At 38.7% G+C, this 19,208-nt stretch overlaps 1 protein-coding gene across 3 annotated transcripts in view; it reads left to right on the top strand.

The window, feature by feature from the left end:
• Positions 1-2,257: 2,257 nt before the first annotated feature.
• LOC139962537 (uncharacterized) overlaps positions 2,258-19,208 on the top strand; it is a 27,482-nt gene continuing 10,531 nt past the window's right edge. The window contains exons 1-6 of one of the 3 annotated variants that reach the window (XM_071962615.1): positions 2,309-2,609; positions 8,705-8,955; positions 9,831-9,890; positions 11,816-11,902; positions 13,222-13,347; positions 14,801-17,610. In XM_071962615.1, the coding sequence (XP_071818716.1) occupies positions 8,734-8,955; positions 9,831-9,890; positions 11,816-11,902; positions 13,222-13,347; positions 14,801-14,950 (645 nt within the window). In that variant the 5' untranslated portion in view covers positions 2,309-2,609; positions 8,705-8,733 and the 3' untranslated portion in view covers positions 14,951-17,610. Of the gene's footprint in view, positions 2,610-8,704; positions 8,956-9,830; positions 9,891-11,815; positions 11,903-13,221; positions 13,348-14,800; positions 17,612-17,989; positions 18,286-19,208 lie in introns of those variants that run through there. The other 2 variants (XM_071962616.1, XM_071962617.1) reach the window with 2 other exon arrangements.

Raw genomic sequence — 19,208 nt, 5'->3', positions numbered from 1 at the left:
AAGTCACTACAAATTGATTATGGAGTTTATCTTCCGCCCAGTCCTCCAGACCTTGTAGAATCGACTGCCTCCTCTTTTTCAGCCTGTTACTGGCGTAAATGGAAACGCCAGAAGGTTAACTCATTTTAAATAATCGTGCATTGTCAGTCACGTTGCTACTGTCGTCACCGTCGTCGCACCAGCGTCCGATATATATGAGGTGATGTCGAGCTATGCTCTCTCTCTCCACATCTCTCTCCACCTCTCTCTCTCTCTAATGCAGTTTAAACAAAATACTGCGCTGATAGAAGGAGGATTATTTCAACCTCTACGAAAAAGACTGAATCAATACAAAAAAATGTACGGACACTCATGTTTACCTTTTCCAGTTGAGGATTGTAAGTATACTTACGACACTAATTTGTAAACAAAGATTCATCAAACCATACACCCTAAACTCCCACCTACCTCATGCGTATAGGCCAGAGTCTATGGTTACATGATGCTTCAGGGCTTCATTTTTCAGTACAGATCATGTAAAGAGTATTCAGATTTTAAATGTTTGTAGTGTCAACAATATCACTAAAATATGCCATAATCTCATGGAATTAATATTTATTTCGTGTTTTCACAAGATGGCTATTTCATCAACAAATTTTTCTTACCTATTCGGCGAATAATTTCCTATTATATTCAGTTATTTCCAGAATAAGTTATTTGAGTACCAGCAGAAAAAAAACTATAATTTCGTTCAATGTAATGTTGGACTTAAAAAGACGACATGTTTGGCATAATTTCCAAATAGGTTTCATAGAGTTTTTCAATTTTTGCAATTGCTTTTCATGGAAGACTGCAGGTGAAAATTAAAGGTAAACTAGAAAATCGTTAGTGATAGCGTTATCACTAAACGATAACCAGTTATACAAGGCTCATGTGTAACATCATGGCAAAGTTGCTCATCTTCTAGTTGGAAGAGTTTTATGGGGCGCAAAGCAATGAGCTACATTGTGCGAGTTGGCAGATACTACCAAGATCCTGGTGATGTCTTAATACAGTTAATTACTTTATTGAAAAACATACCGAAATCGCTATATAGCCCAGATAGAAGCTCTCAAGTTGTATGCGCTATTAGCCATCATAGTTTATGACTCGTTCCATCGTTTCCCTTTTGTTCTACCATGACTATAACTTAATTCATGAAACATAAACAATTCAAAATATTTAATTATCATATGTTAAAGTATTCCATACGCCTTGAAAAGGCACATAAAACGATAATTCAACAATTTCATTGATAGACATTCTTTCTCATTTTGAGGAGGGATCTTTGCCAAATTTAAAAAGCCATCGAGGATATGACCCAAAACATTTGTTGGCCAAAGCAAATTAAAAATATGTCGTCATTGGCGTGGCCAATTTAACTGCCAGTGTGTATTAATAGATAACTAACGCAAGTTTCAACTTTAATTCGGTAGTTTCCATAATTTGTGGTATTTTAATTTACTCTTTAAAAACTGCCTCCAAATGAGCTTAAGGTGGATGCAGTAATGTTACTGGAAAGTAAAATAACTTTTATATGTAGCAAAACTGCTTATGTTGCTTAGCAGCAAAACAACAAATCCATCACACGACGTCACCTTATTCACAATTCTGTTGTTTGTACCGTATATCAAAACAAAAATCATCCACAAGCAAATGGATAAGCTGCGCAGAAATCTTGCCAATCAAAACAAATTTCTCCAATAGACGCTAAATTATCTGAGCCTTTGCAGCGTTGCTGCTCTTATTTAACTTTACATTATGCTGCGGCGTCCTGGGCTTTGCGTACTCGACTCCACCACGGTTCTGAGATACATTCCACAGAATAATAAAGTAGAATTCCCTTTCTGACTTTTTGTTTACGTTTTTCTTCGAAATGTCCAGCTTCCGGAGACTTCGCCTACTCACAGCCAATAAACGTTAAGTGGATGTTCTCATTATAAATCAAATTGCCTTTTTCGTTGGTTAACTTTCCCAGACATTGTTCAGTCGAAAAAGCGCTACACCCAGGCTTGTTCAATTTGTGAATGTGCGCCCCTGCGGTCTACTCTTCTTGTTCAAAGGCTTAACAATCATATGAAGTGGATAAGTTACACAGTTGACTTCAATGGGCAATACTCATCCATCGAAATAAAAGTGAGTTCATGAAATGACTTCCGTACAACCTTTATGTCACTGGAGTCGTCTAAAACCGCAGTCTATACACTCAGGTGTGAAGGAATGTTTGCATAGATCTGTATCTCTATAGACATATTTATGATACCCAGTAATTCACAAACGTAATTCAATGTGCAATGTAGGTTATGCCTACTTTATCATACGGTTGTGTATGTTTAGTCTGGTAGAAGGCTTCAGCCCCTTTCATTGGAAGCAGCCAACCAAATTATTCTTTCTTACGCGATCTTTGATATAGGTTATATTCTTTTAGACGGGTTTATTAACTTCTTTTATTCACTGCTTGAAACGTCAAACGGTTTAGTTGCAGTTATTGCATTGGTAACGTTATATCATACATGTAAAGTCAAACTCATTGGACTTTAATGCAATTGCCAGTACTCGTATAGGAAGCTGATATCCTGCGGACAGTTGTGGTACGTAATTTTTTAAGCGTAAATTATATGTTGTTCATTAATGCTAAGGAAAAGAAACGAAATGTTAAATATTAGTCACTTCGACAAGTATTTCACACTCAGTAATCCAAATATTTACAGATAGACAAACATGATGAAATGCAAAATGATATAGTCAAGGCAAACGCCGGAGGTAACTCACGACGTCATACTGTGAACTTAGAAATACAACAGCAGTTTAAACTGTTACAAAACTCACGAACTTAACGAAACCACATACCGCTGACAATGAATGCGCCTCACTGGGCTTTACAAATTAACATGTGTGCAGTAGATTACTGGCTTAGGTTACTCAACTGCACCTGCCTATATAGTGTTATTTAATGTAAACCGTTAGAAATGTACTATATATCTACCATACAATATGCAACACAATTTTGTTCTTAGATTCGACTTGGCTTGCTTCTAAAAGTGGTACATTTGTGTAATTTCAAAGCAACAGTATTGCACTGAGTACAAACGTGTCGAGTACGTAATACGCTCTTATGTTAAGTAATACAGAACCAGTTATACGCATTCCAACCAGTAGAATCACTGTGCATGGCTGAGTAGTTCTCACTAAGGTCTGTGACACGAAGATCCCAGATTTGATTCATACCTTCGCTTGATGAGGCCCACGGCGAAACCGGTCGTGAAGTTTAACTTCTATGGTGTGTTGATCTAAATAATTTATTATAAATCTGTCATTAATTTGTAAGATTTCGTTTCTAAACACCCAACATCGTGTTTGGATGTACTGGTTAGGTTGGATATAAATGATTTAAACACGACGGTCTATTATAAGCTTACTGATATTCATATGTATTTACATTTAAATAGCTCATACCGAAGTCTTAACAGAGATATAAACCCTGACATTTTCTGCTCAGAAAATTCCGTTTTGAAGTACACTCTTGTCGACAGAAGCAACACGAATGCTTGAAAACATTTCAACTACCTTAAAAATCGAATGTTTTGTAACCCATTGCATTTGCGATTTTGTTTCAATTCCTACAGTTTCCGCTAGTTTCATGACGTGGCGAGCCACTTATAGCATTTCAATACATTGAAACCTTCTGAGCATAACAGTTCCTACCCGCCCGACGTTCACGTTAACTAGGCAATATCTAGTCAAATGTTTCTTGTGAAATGCTTCCCGGACTCGGGTGGTGAGAACATGAATGTATTTGGACCTGACTGCTATATATAAGAGCCTGAAAACACAGTGCAGGAAATGAGAATACAAAACTTAGAGCTTTCTAAACAGACACTAACAGCAACTCGCTAATACTGAAGACGCTAATAGCAGTTCTGCGACGGAGGGGCAAGCTTGGTGCTTTTGTGCCCTTTGTACATACTATTGTCTCTGGAAAAAAATCCCGTCAGGTACAACATAATATCGTTTTCCCTTCCCTCCTCTTTCCGTCCATCTCCTGTTTGCACAACCAAATGCTTGACACTCCGGAAGTTTGTACTAACTACCGAACAATCTCCGCGAGTAAGTGGACAATTCGTATGCATATAGGGGAATTGTTTAACTTACGATGTCGCTCGCAGACGTGATTGTTTAAGCGTCATCGTTAAGAAAAGGCCGCCAACACGGTATGTGTGAAAACATAATTAGAAAATTCCTGAAAATTCGGGGGAAGGTAGTTTTGACTCTTTATTTCACAGAAGGTGTAAGAATATTAGTTTCTACTATGAGGACACTTCAAAACACCAGGGTTTATTTCTCCTATAAGAATTCTTAGTTTACAGCCAACGCCTTAGACTGAAACGGATTTGCTCCAACCATCGTCGTATCTTAACTGATTATTTCTTGAACGTCGTGTTGCCGACAAATTGAGCCGTGATGACTTTAATTAGTCCAAAAGTCATAAAACAAGCAATCCTAGATCGTCAAGGAGGGCGCTCTCATTGACAGTTATAGAAAGCCTAAAATATCACATTCTTAGTAGTAGAATTACTGTGGCTTAGTGTAGCAGACTTAGTTCTGTGACTCGAACGGTCCGAGGTCCGAGTCTTTGCCTGAAAAGCCCCAAGAGATCAAAACTGACCGTGTAGTGGGATTTTTCGTGTAGTGATCTTTAACCAATGTTAGGGAGTAAAAAAAATAAAGAAGAAAGAGAATGACTCAACATAGATTGGCGATCAAAACAAACAATATCAACCAACCTGTTGCAATTCATCTCTATCTCCCAAATCATTCGATTGAGATATTGTTGCCATAGGCAGGGGCGTCAATCCGATTTGAAACGTGGGGGGGACGAAATCGATTCGATTATTCCGGCCGTAAGTACTATCTAAGCGGAGCGCCACCATCGGTTGGCGCGCAGCGTACAAGAAAATTTTTCTTCTGGCAGACCCCTCAGATTGCAGGAAACGGCACTTCCCGTGCATTATGGCAGAAAGCAACACCCCTAAAATTGATAAAAATTTCCGGCAATTTTTTATTTTGGGAAATATTCTCGAAGGAAGTGATCGCCATTTATTCCTAAGTTTACCAATTCCTCGTCTCCCAGAAGCGCCCAACATTTAAGATATCGAAACATTTTCGTGTTGGCTGATCCATGATCACCGCCCATCAAGGGCGGCGGAAGCACTTTTAATCGGGGGGGGGGGGCACCGACATCAAAGGGCACTTTGCAGCAATTCGATTGGACTGATGCAGCCTTATATATTTAGTACCCTTTACAACTCTTATTGTATTATCTTATTTGTACACACATCACTCCATCAACGCCCCCCCCCCCTCTCTCAAGGAAAATATGCATACTAGCACTGCAATATCCAATGTGCAAATTGGGAAACAAGGAACAAGTTTTCTTTTGAGACAAAATGAGGCGAAATCATGCTATTTGCTAATGTAGGAATCTTCCGAATTAGAGTTTATTTCTTGTTAATATCTTAACAAATTTGTTTCATTCGAAATAGCTTTGAGTTTGACCCACAGAAATTCACCAAGAGACAGAGGCGTAGCCAGGAGTTACAAAGTTGTATGCACGACTATCTGAGCGGAGCGCCACCATCGGTTGGCGCAGAGCGTAGTAGAAAATTTTTGGTTTTACAAACCCCTCAGATGGCCGGAAAAGGCCCTTCCCGAGTGTTCATTCTGGTTCCCTGGCCTCTTGCTAACTTGAGACGCCTCAATTTTTATGTAGAAAATGGGCACATTTTTAACCTGGGGAAAAGTGGGGGCACGTGCCCCCTGTGCCCCCCGGTTCCGCCGCCCTTGCCGCCCATGCCCGTGAGAAGTGGTGACTGGGTGAAGAAAAAAAAGCCATGCCGTTTGAAAATATGGGCAGAAAAAGTGAAAGTAGCGAAACCTAATGTAAAACGCGCGATAACGAAGTGATTATTTTCCAGGTTAATTGAGACTGTATCAAACGCGAGCTTAGGACAAACATATTCAAAGGTAATGGCATTACTAATCCCGATATGTCGTCTTTGAGGTGTGTGGAAAATCCGCAACGACCATCAAAGAGCAATTGAATATTTAGTCTACTTTTCGATTTCGAAAACACTTTTTTTTTTAAATTATGACAAAATTTTATGACACCTTTGATTTTTTTTCGGGGGGGGGGGCCTGTGCCCCCGGGCCCCAATGGGCACGACGCCACTGACCCCAGGGCCTCAGATATAGGCCCATTGCAGGGGTGGGCAACCTTTTGAATGAATGGGCCAGATTTTAGGAGTGAAAGATTGACAGGGCCGCACCTAACCAACGGCCTGCTGCTGATTTCAAACCTTTGATTCCGAGGACGTTCAAGCAATAGGTGTGTGTACTTAATCTGTATTCACAAAACCATAATGTCAATACAGTCCTGTTGATAATTAATGGTGATAATAGACCAACCTGACAGCATCATAAGTGCAGATAAATTCTAAGCAGCTAGCTCGTTTTTGGCGATGATGCAAAATAGATTGATTTTTTTCTTTTTCTTGAGACATCTCACGGGCCCCCAAAAAATCACTGGCGGGCCGCGTGTGGCCCGCAGGTTGCCCACCTCTGGTCTATAGGAACGATGTCCCAAAATTTCCCCGGACATATAGGCGAAGGAAGCTATCCGCCGCGACTGCATGTGAGTTTCTCGACTTTCTGTCCTGGGAGTCATACCACAAAATGGTGCATTTCCTCATACGCCATTATTAATAATTTAAATAACTAACTAATAAGGCACAGCCAGTATCCGAGTTCGTATAGCGAGCTTAGCGGAAATTTGGCGCCAGCTTGTTAAACCAGGTTGCTAGGTCTACGAGAATACATTTACATGAAATTTGAAAATAAGGATAGCAAGACAAACAACTTTTATTATGTTTTCAGGACCTCACACATGCGCATGTATCGTCAGACTTAGAATAGGTCCCATGTGAGTGGTGGCTTAAAGTGATGAAGGCATGAAAATAAATCAGTGGTTGTTCGTTGGAGTCCTCAAGCAAGATACCTCGGTTGCTATAGGTGGATTTGCATCTGGTTATCGGGGGAATTCTGGTCGGAGCGTACTATGTAACCACCATGTACTCAGGGGCGTAGCTAAGGCCTGATGATTGGGGGGGGGGGGGTGTAGTGGCTGAAAATCGGTTTTGAAGCCAGAAAATTCCAACTGCTGCTTTGTACCCCCCACCCTCCCGCTACTCGTCAACGATACGGTCAGTGTCAGTCAGAAAACCCAATCTTTCGCGACTGCACTTCTGTTACGAACTTGTTGCGATACATTTGTACCCACTGGCACTCATTTCAAAAACTTATTGCCCCCCCCCCCACCCCAACCAAATATTTTTGTGAAATTCGGGCAATATGCTGATAGCTTTTTGGATAATTTGCAATGTGTTTTTCAGTGGTTATACTGATATTATTATTACCCAACAACTATCACCAATACGGAAGGGTAATAAGACGGAAAATGATTGTATGCTATTTGCATGCGATGTAAAAACCGATGCATGCCTGTATTATATGCACATGATCATGTGTGATGCGCGCGTAGCGCGCGAAAAATTTTGGTTATATTTTTCGGGCAAGTCGTTACAACCCCCCCCCCCCCCCCACAAAACAAATTGGGCTCCTACGCCTATGACGGTAGTTCTATTAGGCATTTTTTGTAGTATTCAAAATCATAAGAAGTTTTGTACGGTGGAGTATAAGAATCGCGAGAAACAATTTCCCAAAGTGGCAAGGAAAACGTGGTAAATATGACCGGTTAAAGGTCAATTTTGACCGAAATTTTTAAAACATTTTACATGAAAAGGCCAAGATAAACTAAAGTGCGACAGTCGGAAATTCCGACTGTCGCACTCCAATTTTCCAACTAGCGTCAGTTTTACCATGGCTTGGGGGTGAGACACACCCACACCCCCTCTAACGACGTCCCTGCGCGGTGAATATGGAACACGATCACATGGTTCAGCCTCTGTTGAGTCATGGTGCTCCGTAGCCTTGTCTTCAAACGCCTCAAAGCACTAAAAGATCTCTCGGCTTCCGTCGAACTGGCGGAGGAGACGAGGAGCAACCGCAAGAGAGCTTCGACTTCACCAAACATAGCCCGTACCATGCACTGGATTCATCAACTTGAATATTTGTCTATACCCTTCAACCGACGACGAATTTAACTGGCCTCGAAATAAAGGCAGACTGAGCTTAAGATTGTTGGAGAGCTCAGGGTACCAACTCACGAGATCTGGGTGGAATTCTCCATTCAGCAACATTGAGTGATATTCGAGGATATGAATCCTAAGATGTGTAAGCCGTAACCAAATAGAGCCACGACACTACTCTTTTTCCAAATGTGTGGGGGGGACATTTGATATTGTTTCAACCATCCATCGAAATGTGGGGGGGGACGTGTCCCCCCGTCCCCCCTGGATTGACGCCCATGGCCATAGGCCAATACAATAATTAAATTAGGTAAGTGATTAGAAGTAAAACAGCCAATGTTTGGTTTTTGCAGATAATCACAAAAGCCACAACTTTGAATCCTTTGGTAGTGTTGCGTAATTCGTTAAGCACGAATCGAAGCTATCTTCGACAGACTCGACACCTGAGTCGTTTAACTTTTACACTATTAAACTTTCTATAGGAAAATGCGGTTGCAACGAATCAGGGGAAATGGCTCAAGCAGTTAATCAACATATTGCGCCTGGGAATCAGCAGCCTATAATCAATGCACAACAGCAAATCCTCCAAAATGAAGATTGCATACAATTGCCTCGGGCAGCCATGGGCATTGTCATCATATTGTGTGGAGTTCTTCTGTTAGTCCATCCGCTTACTACACCAGACCATTGTCAAATTTACTACATTGGATGTTGGGGGATCATAAATGCTGCAGTAAGTATGGTTAATAGCAGTATGATACATGTAAATGAATATATATATATATATATATATATATATATATATATATATATATATATATATATATATATATATATATATATATATATATATATATATGAAAAATGACATTAATTCCAGATGAAGAGTGCTCAATATATCTGGGTATAGAGCTGGATAGATATAAATAATGTACACTCGTACATAGTTTGCGCCATTACTCGAGTTTCATGCTTCTTCGCAATCGTCAGATAGCTAATTATCATTAGCTATCTGATTCGATTGCGAAGAAGCATGAAACTCGAGTAATAGCGCAAACTTTGTACGAGTGTACATTATATATATATATATATATATATATATAATTAAAATTGAAAATTGAAATTACGACCCTCATTACCGGTTTCGAACCATGGACATGCAATCAGCGTCCACAGCCTAGTGGTTAGGGTGTCTGCATAATACCAGAATAATACATGTGTCTGTGTGTGTGTGTGTGTGATATCGGACATCATACTACACTTGCATGCCTCGACATCTGCAACGAACAATAGTCGGTTAAGTCTTCTTTGGTGATATGTATGCCTTAACCCAGAAATCAGTCATGATGCTTTCCAACTCGAAATCATTCATACGTTCTGTTGACAGTATTTTTCTATAGAATTGAAGTTAAACAGCCTATAAAATTGTCAAGGAAATTTGTCAAATCGTCCTCAATTTGATCGCTCATACCCATTAAGCAACTCATGTAGGTGAGTTAAGTTGATATTGGTTGTAAAAACTGTCATTAACAGAGCACTGTTTGACTATCAAGCAGGGTTACAAATGCAAGAAACAATATATATACTTTTTCTCTACCATATATATAGATTGCCGTTATAACTGGATGTGTCGGCGTTTTTAGCGGCATGAAAAATAACAAATATGTGGTAAGAAAGATCTCTTTGAAGAGGATATATATATATAGATCATATGTTTGAATATGAGTTCATATGAGAATCACACATTTCATGTTCACAGTAAGCTTATATGGTCTCCTGCTATCAATGTTTGTTTGGTGTTTAAACAGAGAGGGTCAGAAATCACAAAAAAAAAACCCACTTAAGATAAGGTTTTCACGTAGAAAATTACCTTGATCATGGATTTCAACCCATTTTCAGTGGGGTATGAAAAGGGGTGAGGGCTGCCCATTGGTTGGTTGAGAAAAGTGGTTTAGTTGTGAGGGGGAGGAGTTTTTCATTAATTCGGGAAGAATAAGACCACCCATCCTGATGTGTACTATAGTAGTTCCTTGTCTCTAGAGCTAGTCCAAATATGCCTCATAGTGGAGCCATTTTAGAGTCTTAAGTTTTCATTTCTTCTTCTGGCGGAGGTCTCCTACACCACCTACACAGGAGTCGGCTTTATCAACCCTATGGTCACACCCGTCTTTACAAGATTTGCTTGTCTCTCTCAAGGCTGTAGCTACGTGTGGGGGTGACGAAGCTTCGCCCCCTCCCCACCCATCCAAAAAAAGAAGGAAATTTCAAATGTTCTACATTAAAAAGCACCCTAAAAGCTTGAAATACACAAAAGAAATGTCTCACAGGTTTTTTAAATCACTCTCCAGGACTGAAGTCAGCCATCATTTGTGCCCCGCCTCTGCAAACTCTGACTATGGAGCTGGCCCTTACAAAAGAGTTCAAGCTCCTACATAAGGACAGCTTCCTATACATAAAATCAGGAAGTGAGATTACACTCCGTCTCACACCCGTCTCACCCTCTCACATACACACACTTTTGAAATCATTTTGGGTGTGTATTGTTGAGGGATGGGTATCCTCGACAGGGGAAGATTATTTTCGGTACTAATTAATCGAATGTGCCGAACCCAACGATGTAGGAACCGGGGGTGCTGGGGCGCCATCCCCCCTCCCCAGTGAAAAATATGAGGGCGGAAGTATCATTCCGCCCCCCCCCCCGCTCCGCAAGTCAGAAAACCCCTTTTTCATTTCCAAATGAGAAAAAAATCTCATTTGGAGCACCAAATTGCATCTAAGGCCAGGTGAAAATGCAAAATTATTTACAAAATGGAGTGGGTGTTGAAGTGTGCAATATTGCACCAAATTGCACCTGAGGCCACCTGGAAATGCAAAAAAAAATCCAAAATGGAGGGGGTACCCTCCCCTTAGACCCCTCCCCCAGGCTGGCTATCATCCTTCAGCCCCCATACACTCAAAAGTACCTTCCTACGCCACTGGCCGAACCGATCAATCGAATGTTCGGTACCGATCAATCGAATGATTGGTACCGATCACTCGAATGTGCGGTAACGACCAATCGAATGTGCGCAATGGTAAATCGAATGTAAAAGGTAAATCAAAAAGAGGATATAACAGGCTAGTAGCGTCCTCTTAAGATGATCTCCATTGATGAGTACAAACAATATACTTGTAGGCTCATTTCGCACTGACAACGACTCTTTTGACTTTAATGCCGTTCAATGTAAAAACAAATACAAATATAATTTGCTGTTAAAATACTGTTAATCCAATTCTTCGTATATATGGTGATTTAGCCAATCAAACAGTTATAGTTCCTGCAAACTTATCAAGAGTTCAGAACAAGACGGAGATGGAGTTTCAACCAAAATTGGTACAGTGCTTATCACTGGAACATTCTTTTATAGAGGCAACTCTCAAAAGTTAACATTGCATAGATATACAACACGGGCTGACAGCATTGTACATGGTAGTTTGTAACCGCCTAAAACATATCATATCATTTTTGCGTCTTAATCTACCCTTTTAATTGCACTCTTTGTGTCAACTTTGCACTGCAACGTTTTGAGAAAATCAGTATTTCTTTCTTACAGAACATAGGCTTCCGAATCCTTGCCTTGTTTGCGTTACATATGAGTGGGATTGCCTGTATGCGTCAAGTGGTATTTGCAATGAGTGTGGTAAGAAAAGTCAGAGAGTATGAAAATTGTTAATAAAAATTGCGACATTGGTCTCATTATGTGATGATTATTTGTTTTTACGGTACTACAACAATCATATGTTCTTTGATGGCATGATAGTGTTACGAGGGCCCATTGTAGCCTAACGCTAGTCACTGCTAGTGAGGAACCTAATGTTATAATGTTGAAAGTATTTGAAATTGCCTAAGTGTAAAATCAATATTTGAGAAATTAGGTCGGGTTACCGTGTCAGAATGTTATAATACACGATTGTTCTGGTATACTCCTTATGATGACGCGCTGGTCTCGGGTTAACGTCGGTTTACGTGAAATCGCGTGTAAGCTGTGCACACATCTTCGTGGATTCTCTGGAATGTTCGCGATATATGCAAAGGACTTTCGGGAAGGAAGAAACTGGGTCGAATCGTTTCTCAGGTGTATCGAGAAAGATCTGGATGATTCTTGACATGGCGAATCGTATAAAAACCCGCCCAGATCGGAAAGTTTCTCAGTTTCTGTACGAATACAAGCGACGACACATATTATACCATTCTACTATATATCGTCAGTGCTCAACTGCCAGTAGTTTCTGAGGGATTGAGATATCGATAACAAGATTGATTCTACACTTCCATTCAGAAGTTTGAAGAGGACTTTGCTGTGAAAATACAGTTTTCCAGTCTTTATTTCGGAGAAGGTGAAGAATTTCTGTCTCCGTTGAGGAAGATCGTTACGCCAGGAGTTGGTGGCTATAAAGCTGATTTTGGACTGACTCTGGTAATATTTAGTCGGCGAGAAGTTCGACTTGTGCTTCACTCGATTGTGGCTGGAAGTCCGTCTTCTATTTTGGAGCATCGCCGGACAGAAGGTGACTGCTGTTTCTGGGATCGCGAGAAACTTCTTCGAGGACCAGTGACTTTCGCGGTACAACGGACCGAGAATCGTCGTCATCAAGGTCGTGGCCGCTGAGGGATATCGCCGTTGGAAGAGACCAGCGTGTTTTAAAGTGTATCCTATCTTGTTTGTGAGTTTGTGAGTAACTTTCTATATATTTGTAATTACCATTTGTTGTTGTTGGTTCAGACTCCATTGTTCAATATAGTTTTCGTTCTCATTCAAATTCTCTAGACTCGTCAATTTGTCTGTGTTCCTTACGGGAACGAACCCAGGCTTGTGTCTCGTTAAAATTAATTATCAAGACCTCTCGTTTTCCAACGTAACAATAGATTCTTTCGGTTTTAAAATAAACTAATCATACTGCAAACTTGATTATTCTTGTCTACATAAACGCACTATCTTTACATTTGTTTCTGATTTAGGTTCAAGATGCCAGTTCATACGTACTTGTTGGAATACTGGCGTGTGAATGTATTGCCTGCATAATCGGGTTAAGTCTTACGTGCATAAATGTGACTTCATGTTGTGTGAAGCAGTCCGATCGAGTGGTAAGTGAACGACTCAATCTCTCTCTCCTTCAGGCTCAGGCTCAGACACTGACACTTATATTGGATCCCCTGAAAAGGAAGACGCATGCTTATTGTACGATTGGTTCAGGAAAAAGTTGAGCATTCTCAGTATATTTTAGGATATTTCAATCTGGTGATATGTGCAAATTTAGTACTAATGATCAGATGAGTTGACATTGACACCAGCATATCATCTAGCAACCCTTTCTGCACCAAGTAATGACGAGAAAACAGAACTGTTCAACCGACGATACTGCACCATTACTTTTCAATGAAAATGTTATCATGCCTTCAACTTTGGGATATGAATTATACAGCCCGTTAAAGCTTAACCCTGAAATGCGTTGTAAGGAATAGGTTGCTTATTTATATATAAATGGTAGTGTCAATTTCCGTTAGGTGTACACAGGTTGCATACTATTAGTAGTTGTAATCATTTAAGGGGTTTTGAATATTGCATCGTGATTTCAATGCTTCACATATTTTCATCTTCACCTCTGATCGTCATGCGGGAATATTTTTGCATTCAGATGGGAAATTGTAGACCACTAATACTTTTCAACCTCACACACAGTAGTTAAAAGCACCTCGTGTTTAGAGCTACTTATACAGGACCTTATTTATAGTGTAAATATCTCTGAGAGTGAGGCATTTGACGTTTACATTTAAATTCTGTGTGGGTTTGTGTTTCCGGGGAAGAACTGTCAGATCACCTACACGGGAGCTGGCTTAAATGACCCAATGGTGGTACTCCCTCTGTGAAGAAAAAGATCCCAACTAAATTAGTCTATGAAAATTTGTATTTATCATGATTTATTATCACAATCTTGCATTTAGAGCTTCTTTTATATGCACGGACCATTGGTCTAATGTTTACATTTTTATTTCTGGGAAAGACCACTTGCCCCCGCCCCTCTACATGTGAGTCAGCTACAATAACCCCAAGACAGCACCCCTTCTTACAAAAAACAATTGAATCTATTCTGGTTCTTCTATTCTGGTTCATGTTCATATTTAAATCATCGCGGCATCGCTTCACCTTGTTGAACCTTTACCATATGATGTTTGAACTAAGCTGCTTTATATTCGACTTGTAACTTTACTTTAACACAAACATACTTATGAGTTGACATGACTGGAGAAACATTGATTTTTGATACGTGACTTAACTTGCGAGAAAATCAAACGACTTGTCACTTGATAGAATGAAAAGATGACTTGTGACAAGACATACAGTGACTTGGTTTAAGAACTGCATTATATATTCATTCTCATGGTCAGATAATAAATGAAAAGATACAAGAAACAATTCCTGCCCTACTCTTTGTGTAGTCCAGTGAACAAGAACATATTTTTTTAGATATCATTGAGCATGTTTTGATCGAAATGAACATTTCATAACGATATTCTTCTCATTTTTATTGATAATTAGGATGTAAACCGACCTGATGTGGTGCCACCTGCAAATGAAGAGGTGGTAAATCCTGCCAACCAACCGGCCACCAAAGCACCGACCAAAGCACCAAAGCACCGACCACCTACCAAAGCAATCACTTTGCCTGACATGTTCTACACTGCTTAACCATTTAGTTGAAACTAACGAGAAGTTTCATACTCAAACATTAATCAAAAACGTACACAAAATGGAACAAAGTAGTATGTTATGGGCTACTTCATTTACTTTCATTTCATTGTTTTTTGTTTGTTTTGATATTGAAGATTGAAAACTAATATTGTTTAAAGTTTATTTTGAATCTACCTATTGTTGCGAGCTTAGCAAATGGAGCCCGTAAATGCTAATTATTCATTACAAAAACATCGTAATATCTTGTACTATCATTACTTAATATACGTTCATTCGAAAGAAAAAAGTATCATGAGTAAGAATATAATGTAGTATATTTTTACTCTACATGATATCTATATATACTAAGAGTTTCCGTAAATACTATGCTTGATATAACAACCGCTGCATTCAAATCGACGCTAATGAAATAATATTGTCAAAATCTTGTTTTCAGTTAACAATGAGACTTTATATTTCATGATTATATAACGTATTAGTGGTGTATATATTAATTGTATGTGCGCTACTTATAGCATAATTAAATATTTATATACTAAAATGGAGATTAGCCGCGTTGTTGACTCGAATTCATGACTTGAAATCGACTTGGTAAATGACCTGTGACTTGACTTGATGATATATTACTTGAACGAACTTACACGAACTCTGACTTGCAGATAAAATGACTTTTGACTTGACTTGAAATCGCTTGGCTTCTTGACATTAATAGAGTAGTTGTAGCTATTCAAAAAAAATTAAGGAATAATACAAATATTCAGTATAATTTGTTTTAAAACTTACATTCTACTACAAAGGAGCTATATAGCCTATATAGAAGCTCTCAAGTGGTATACCCTACTGGCCATAACAGTTGATTACTTGTACTATCTTTTCCCTTTTGTGCTACCATGACTGTAACCTAATTCATGAAACATAAAACATTTAATAATTCGAAATATTCAATTACAATAAGCTACAGTTTTTTTTTACGTCTTGCAAAATCACGTAATACGATAATTCGACAATTTAATTGATAGACATTCTTTATCATTTGGGGAGAAATCTTTGCCAAATTTAAAAATCCAAATATCACCGAGGATAGGAACTTAAACATTTGTTGGCCAAAGTAAATAAAACATATGACGTCATTGTCGTGACCAATTCACCTGCCAGTGTGTATTAATACATAACTAACGCAAGTTTCTTCTTTAATTCTGTAGTGTCCATCACATAATCTACTATCCAGAAAACTGCCTCTTTAAATAAGCTATAAGTGGGTGAAGTATTGTCACTGGAAAGAGAAACAGCTTTTAGATGTTGCAAAAATGCTGATGTTGCTTAGCAGCAGAACAACATCAATCACACGCCGTCACCTTATTCAAACTTCTTTGTTTCTACCGCAGTTGCATAGAGCGCCATACTTTCCAAACTATATTTAAAAAAAAAACATCCACAATCCAACCATTCTTAACCCCGCCCCTCTCCCACTTATTCCCACGTTCGTTCTCTTCTACAATAATAGTTGCATGCGAAACAACGCACATATAGGCCAGCGGTTCACTACACTGGTGTTCCGCCGTTACAATGAAACTCCTGTTCAGCAATGTACATCGAAACAAATATAAATGGATAATGGAAATGGAAATGGAAAGAAATCATCATTATTTTTAACCATTGAATATCGATCTTAAGGTATGATAGATATAATCACTATTGATACTGTAAATTATGTAAGAAACGAAGGCCTTGGGATGATTTAAAGCCGTCTAGAGAATTCCTGGAAATTCGGGGAAAAGTAGTTTTGACTAGTTATATCACAGAGGGTGAGGGAATATTAGCCTCAACTATGATGTCCCTTCAAATCCACAGGGTATATTTCTCCTTCAAGCATTCTTTGTTTACAGGCAATGCCTTAGACTGAAGCGGATTTGCACCAACCCACGTCATTATGAACATAATGTATCTTTGTTAAATGGACAATTCTTGAACGTCGTTTTGCCGACAAATTGAACTGCGAAGACTTGAATTAGTCCAAAAGTCATAACACACGCATTCCTACATCGACCTATGAGAGAGCTCTCATTGACCGTTATAGAAACCTAAAAACACATTCTCACTAGTAAAATCACTGTGGCTTAGTGTAACGGACTTAGTTCTGTGACTCGAAAGGTCCGGTTCCGAGTCCTTTCTTCGCCGCCTGATAAGCCCCAAAAGAACGAAACCGGCCGTGAAGTGGATTTTTTTTCTGGTGTGTTGATCTTTAACCAATATTGGGGAATAAAAAATTGAAAATAAATAAGAAAGAGAATGACTCAACATAGATCGGCGATCAAAACAAACAATATCAACCAACCTGTTGCAATTCACCTCTATCTCCAAACTCATTTGATTGATTGAGATATTGTTGCCATAGGCCAAACCATTCTTGGACAGATAAATCTAGAAAATTAAAAGAAACTTTCTGGGAACAATATCTTAAAACTACGGCACCATTCGGAAACGACTTGCCGTCCCAATCAAATCAAAGCAATTCCTTATATTCTCTACGTTTTATTATTAATTGTTTCACCATTTAAGAGGAGGAGTGTCAGCCTTTTTCCAGGCATAGCTTACACAGACCTGATACGTGCTTCCCTGTTTCCGGCTTTTTGATTTCCGAGCTTACAGTGTAGTTGTTCTGCTTTCTCTATAATCCCTATATTTGTTGGATAATGCGGTTTATTTCTCATATTTCTTGTTTCTAATGGATTTGGTTTAGTTGTTGTACCTTATTTTGAATGCCAAGACCTTTGTATGACTAGAATATTGCATATCTTCAGTTAATATATATATATATATATATACATATATATATATTTATATATATATATAGACATATATATAGACATATATATAGACATATATATATATAAATAGACATATATATATATATAGATATAGATAATTAGATAGACAAACGTGAAAACGATAGACGCAACTTTCAAGTCTTTGGTAGTGTTGAGTTTAGCTCTAAAACAGTTATTTTCTATTTTTGTAACTGTTCTATTCGTAAAGAACGAATCGAACCTATCTTCGACAGACTCGACACCTGGGCCGTTCCATTTTTTCACTGTTAAGGGGACATGGCCCAAGCAGTAAATCAACAAATTGTGCATGGGAATCAGCAACCTATAATCAATGTACAACAGCAAATCCTCCAAAATGAAGATACCAATTGCATACAATTGTCTCGGGCAGCCATGGGCATTGTCATATTTTTATGTGGCATCATTCTAATAGTCTATCCGCTGACTACACCAGACCATTGTCACATTTACAACCTTGAATGTTGGGGGATCGGAAATGCTGAAGTAAGTATTGTTCATAGCAGTATGATACATGTTAATTGAAAAATGTATATAAATATATATATATATATATATATATCATAATGTTCCAACCTGGAACATTGGGTTGAATATGTACGATTCACACACAAAAATGGAGATAGACATCAATTATAGCGAAAAGCTGCATCTCAAATGTATTATAAGTCTCTACTTCAAAGGTATTAAAAATAATCGGACAAGAGTATAAGAAAAGACTACATCTCTGTATCATTAGCTGTAGTCCACCTTCTACCAGAGTAATTCACTAACTAATCCTCTCCTTCTTTCGCCTTTCCAACCTCTCCTCCACAACAGGTCTTGACTTGTTCTTCCCCAAATAAACCAAATTAGAACAATAGTGTCTTTTTTGACCATGTGATGCAACATGCATCTAAACAGGGGTGAGTAATAGACACAGGCCAAAGGTCACTGGATTGCTACTATGGACAGTTGTTCATCCTCAGCCCACCAAGGAGAAAACTACGGATGCCTTTAAGTGATGCATCTTTACACCCCTATACTTCAAGAAAAAACAATACAAAAGTTAGGATATTTTCCAGTAAAATCAAAGAAATATCCCTCAAACAAATAACAACATATTTTTTAATTAAAAGAGTTCTTGTTCAATTAATGTATAAAATACATGAGATATCCTTCCCATAAACTAGGCCTAAGAGGCAGACAGACAGGTGTAAGCAAAACAATGCAGAAACGATAATCATCAAAAATGTACTACACACCATACTGGACACCCTGGCAGTTACCCATTAACAATGATAAAAACGACTTTAACTGAGTCTATACTTCTTGTGTTTATGACTACTGATTACTACGGTAACATAACATGAAAATTCACTTTAAAACATCCTGGACAAAGCATCGGCATTATAATTATCTATGCCCTT

Source organism: Apostichopus japonicus, chromosome 21 (genome assembly GCF_037975245.1).
Source record: "Apostichopus japonicus isolate 1M-3 chromosome 21, ASM3797524v1, whole genome shotgun sequence".
In the NCBI taxonomy this organism is placed as follows: domain Eukaryota; kingdom Metazoa; phylum Echinodermata; class Holothuroidea; order Aspidochirotida; family Stichopodidae; genus Apostichopus; species Apostichopus japonicus.
The sequence above is the reverse complement of the archived record's forward strand: the minus strand, read 5'-3'. Positions and strand labels throughout refer to the sequence as shown.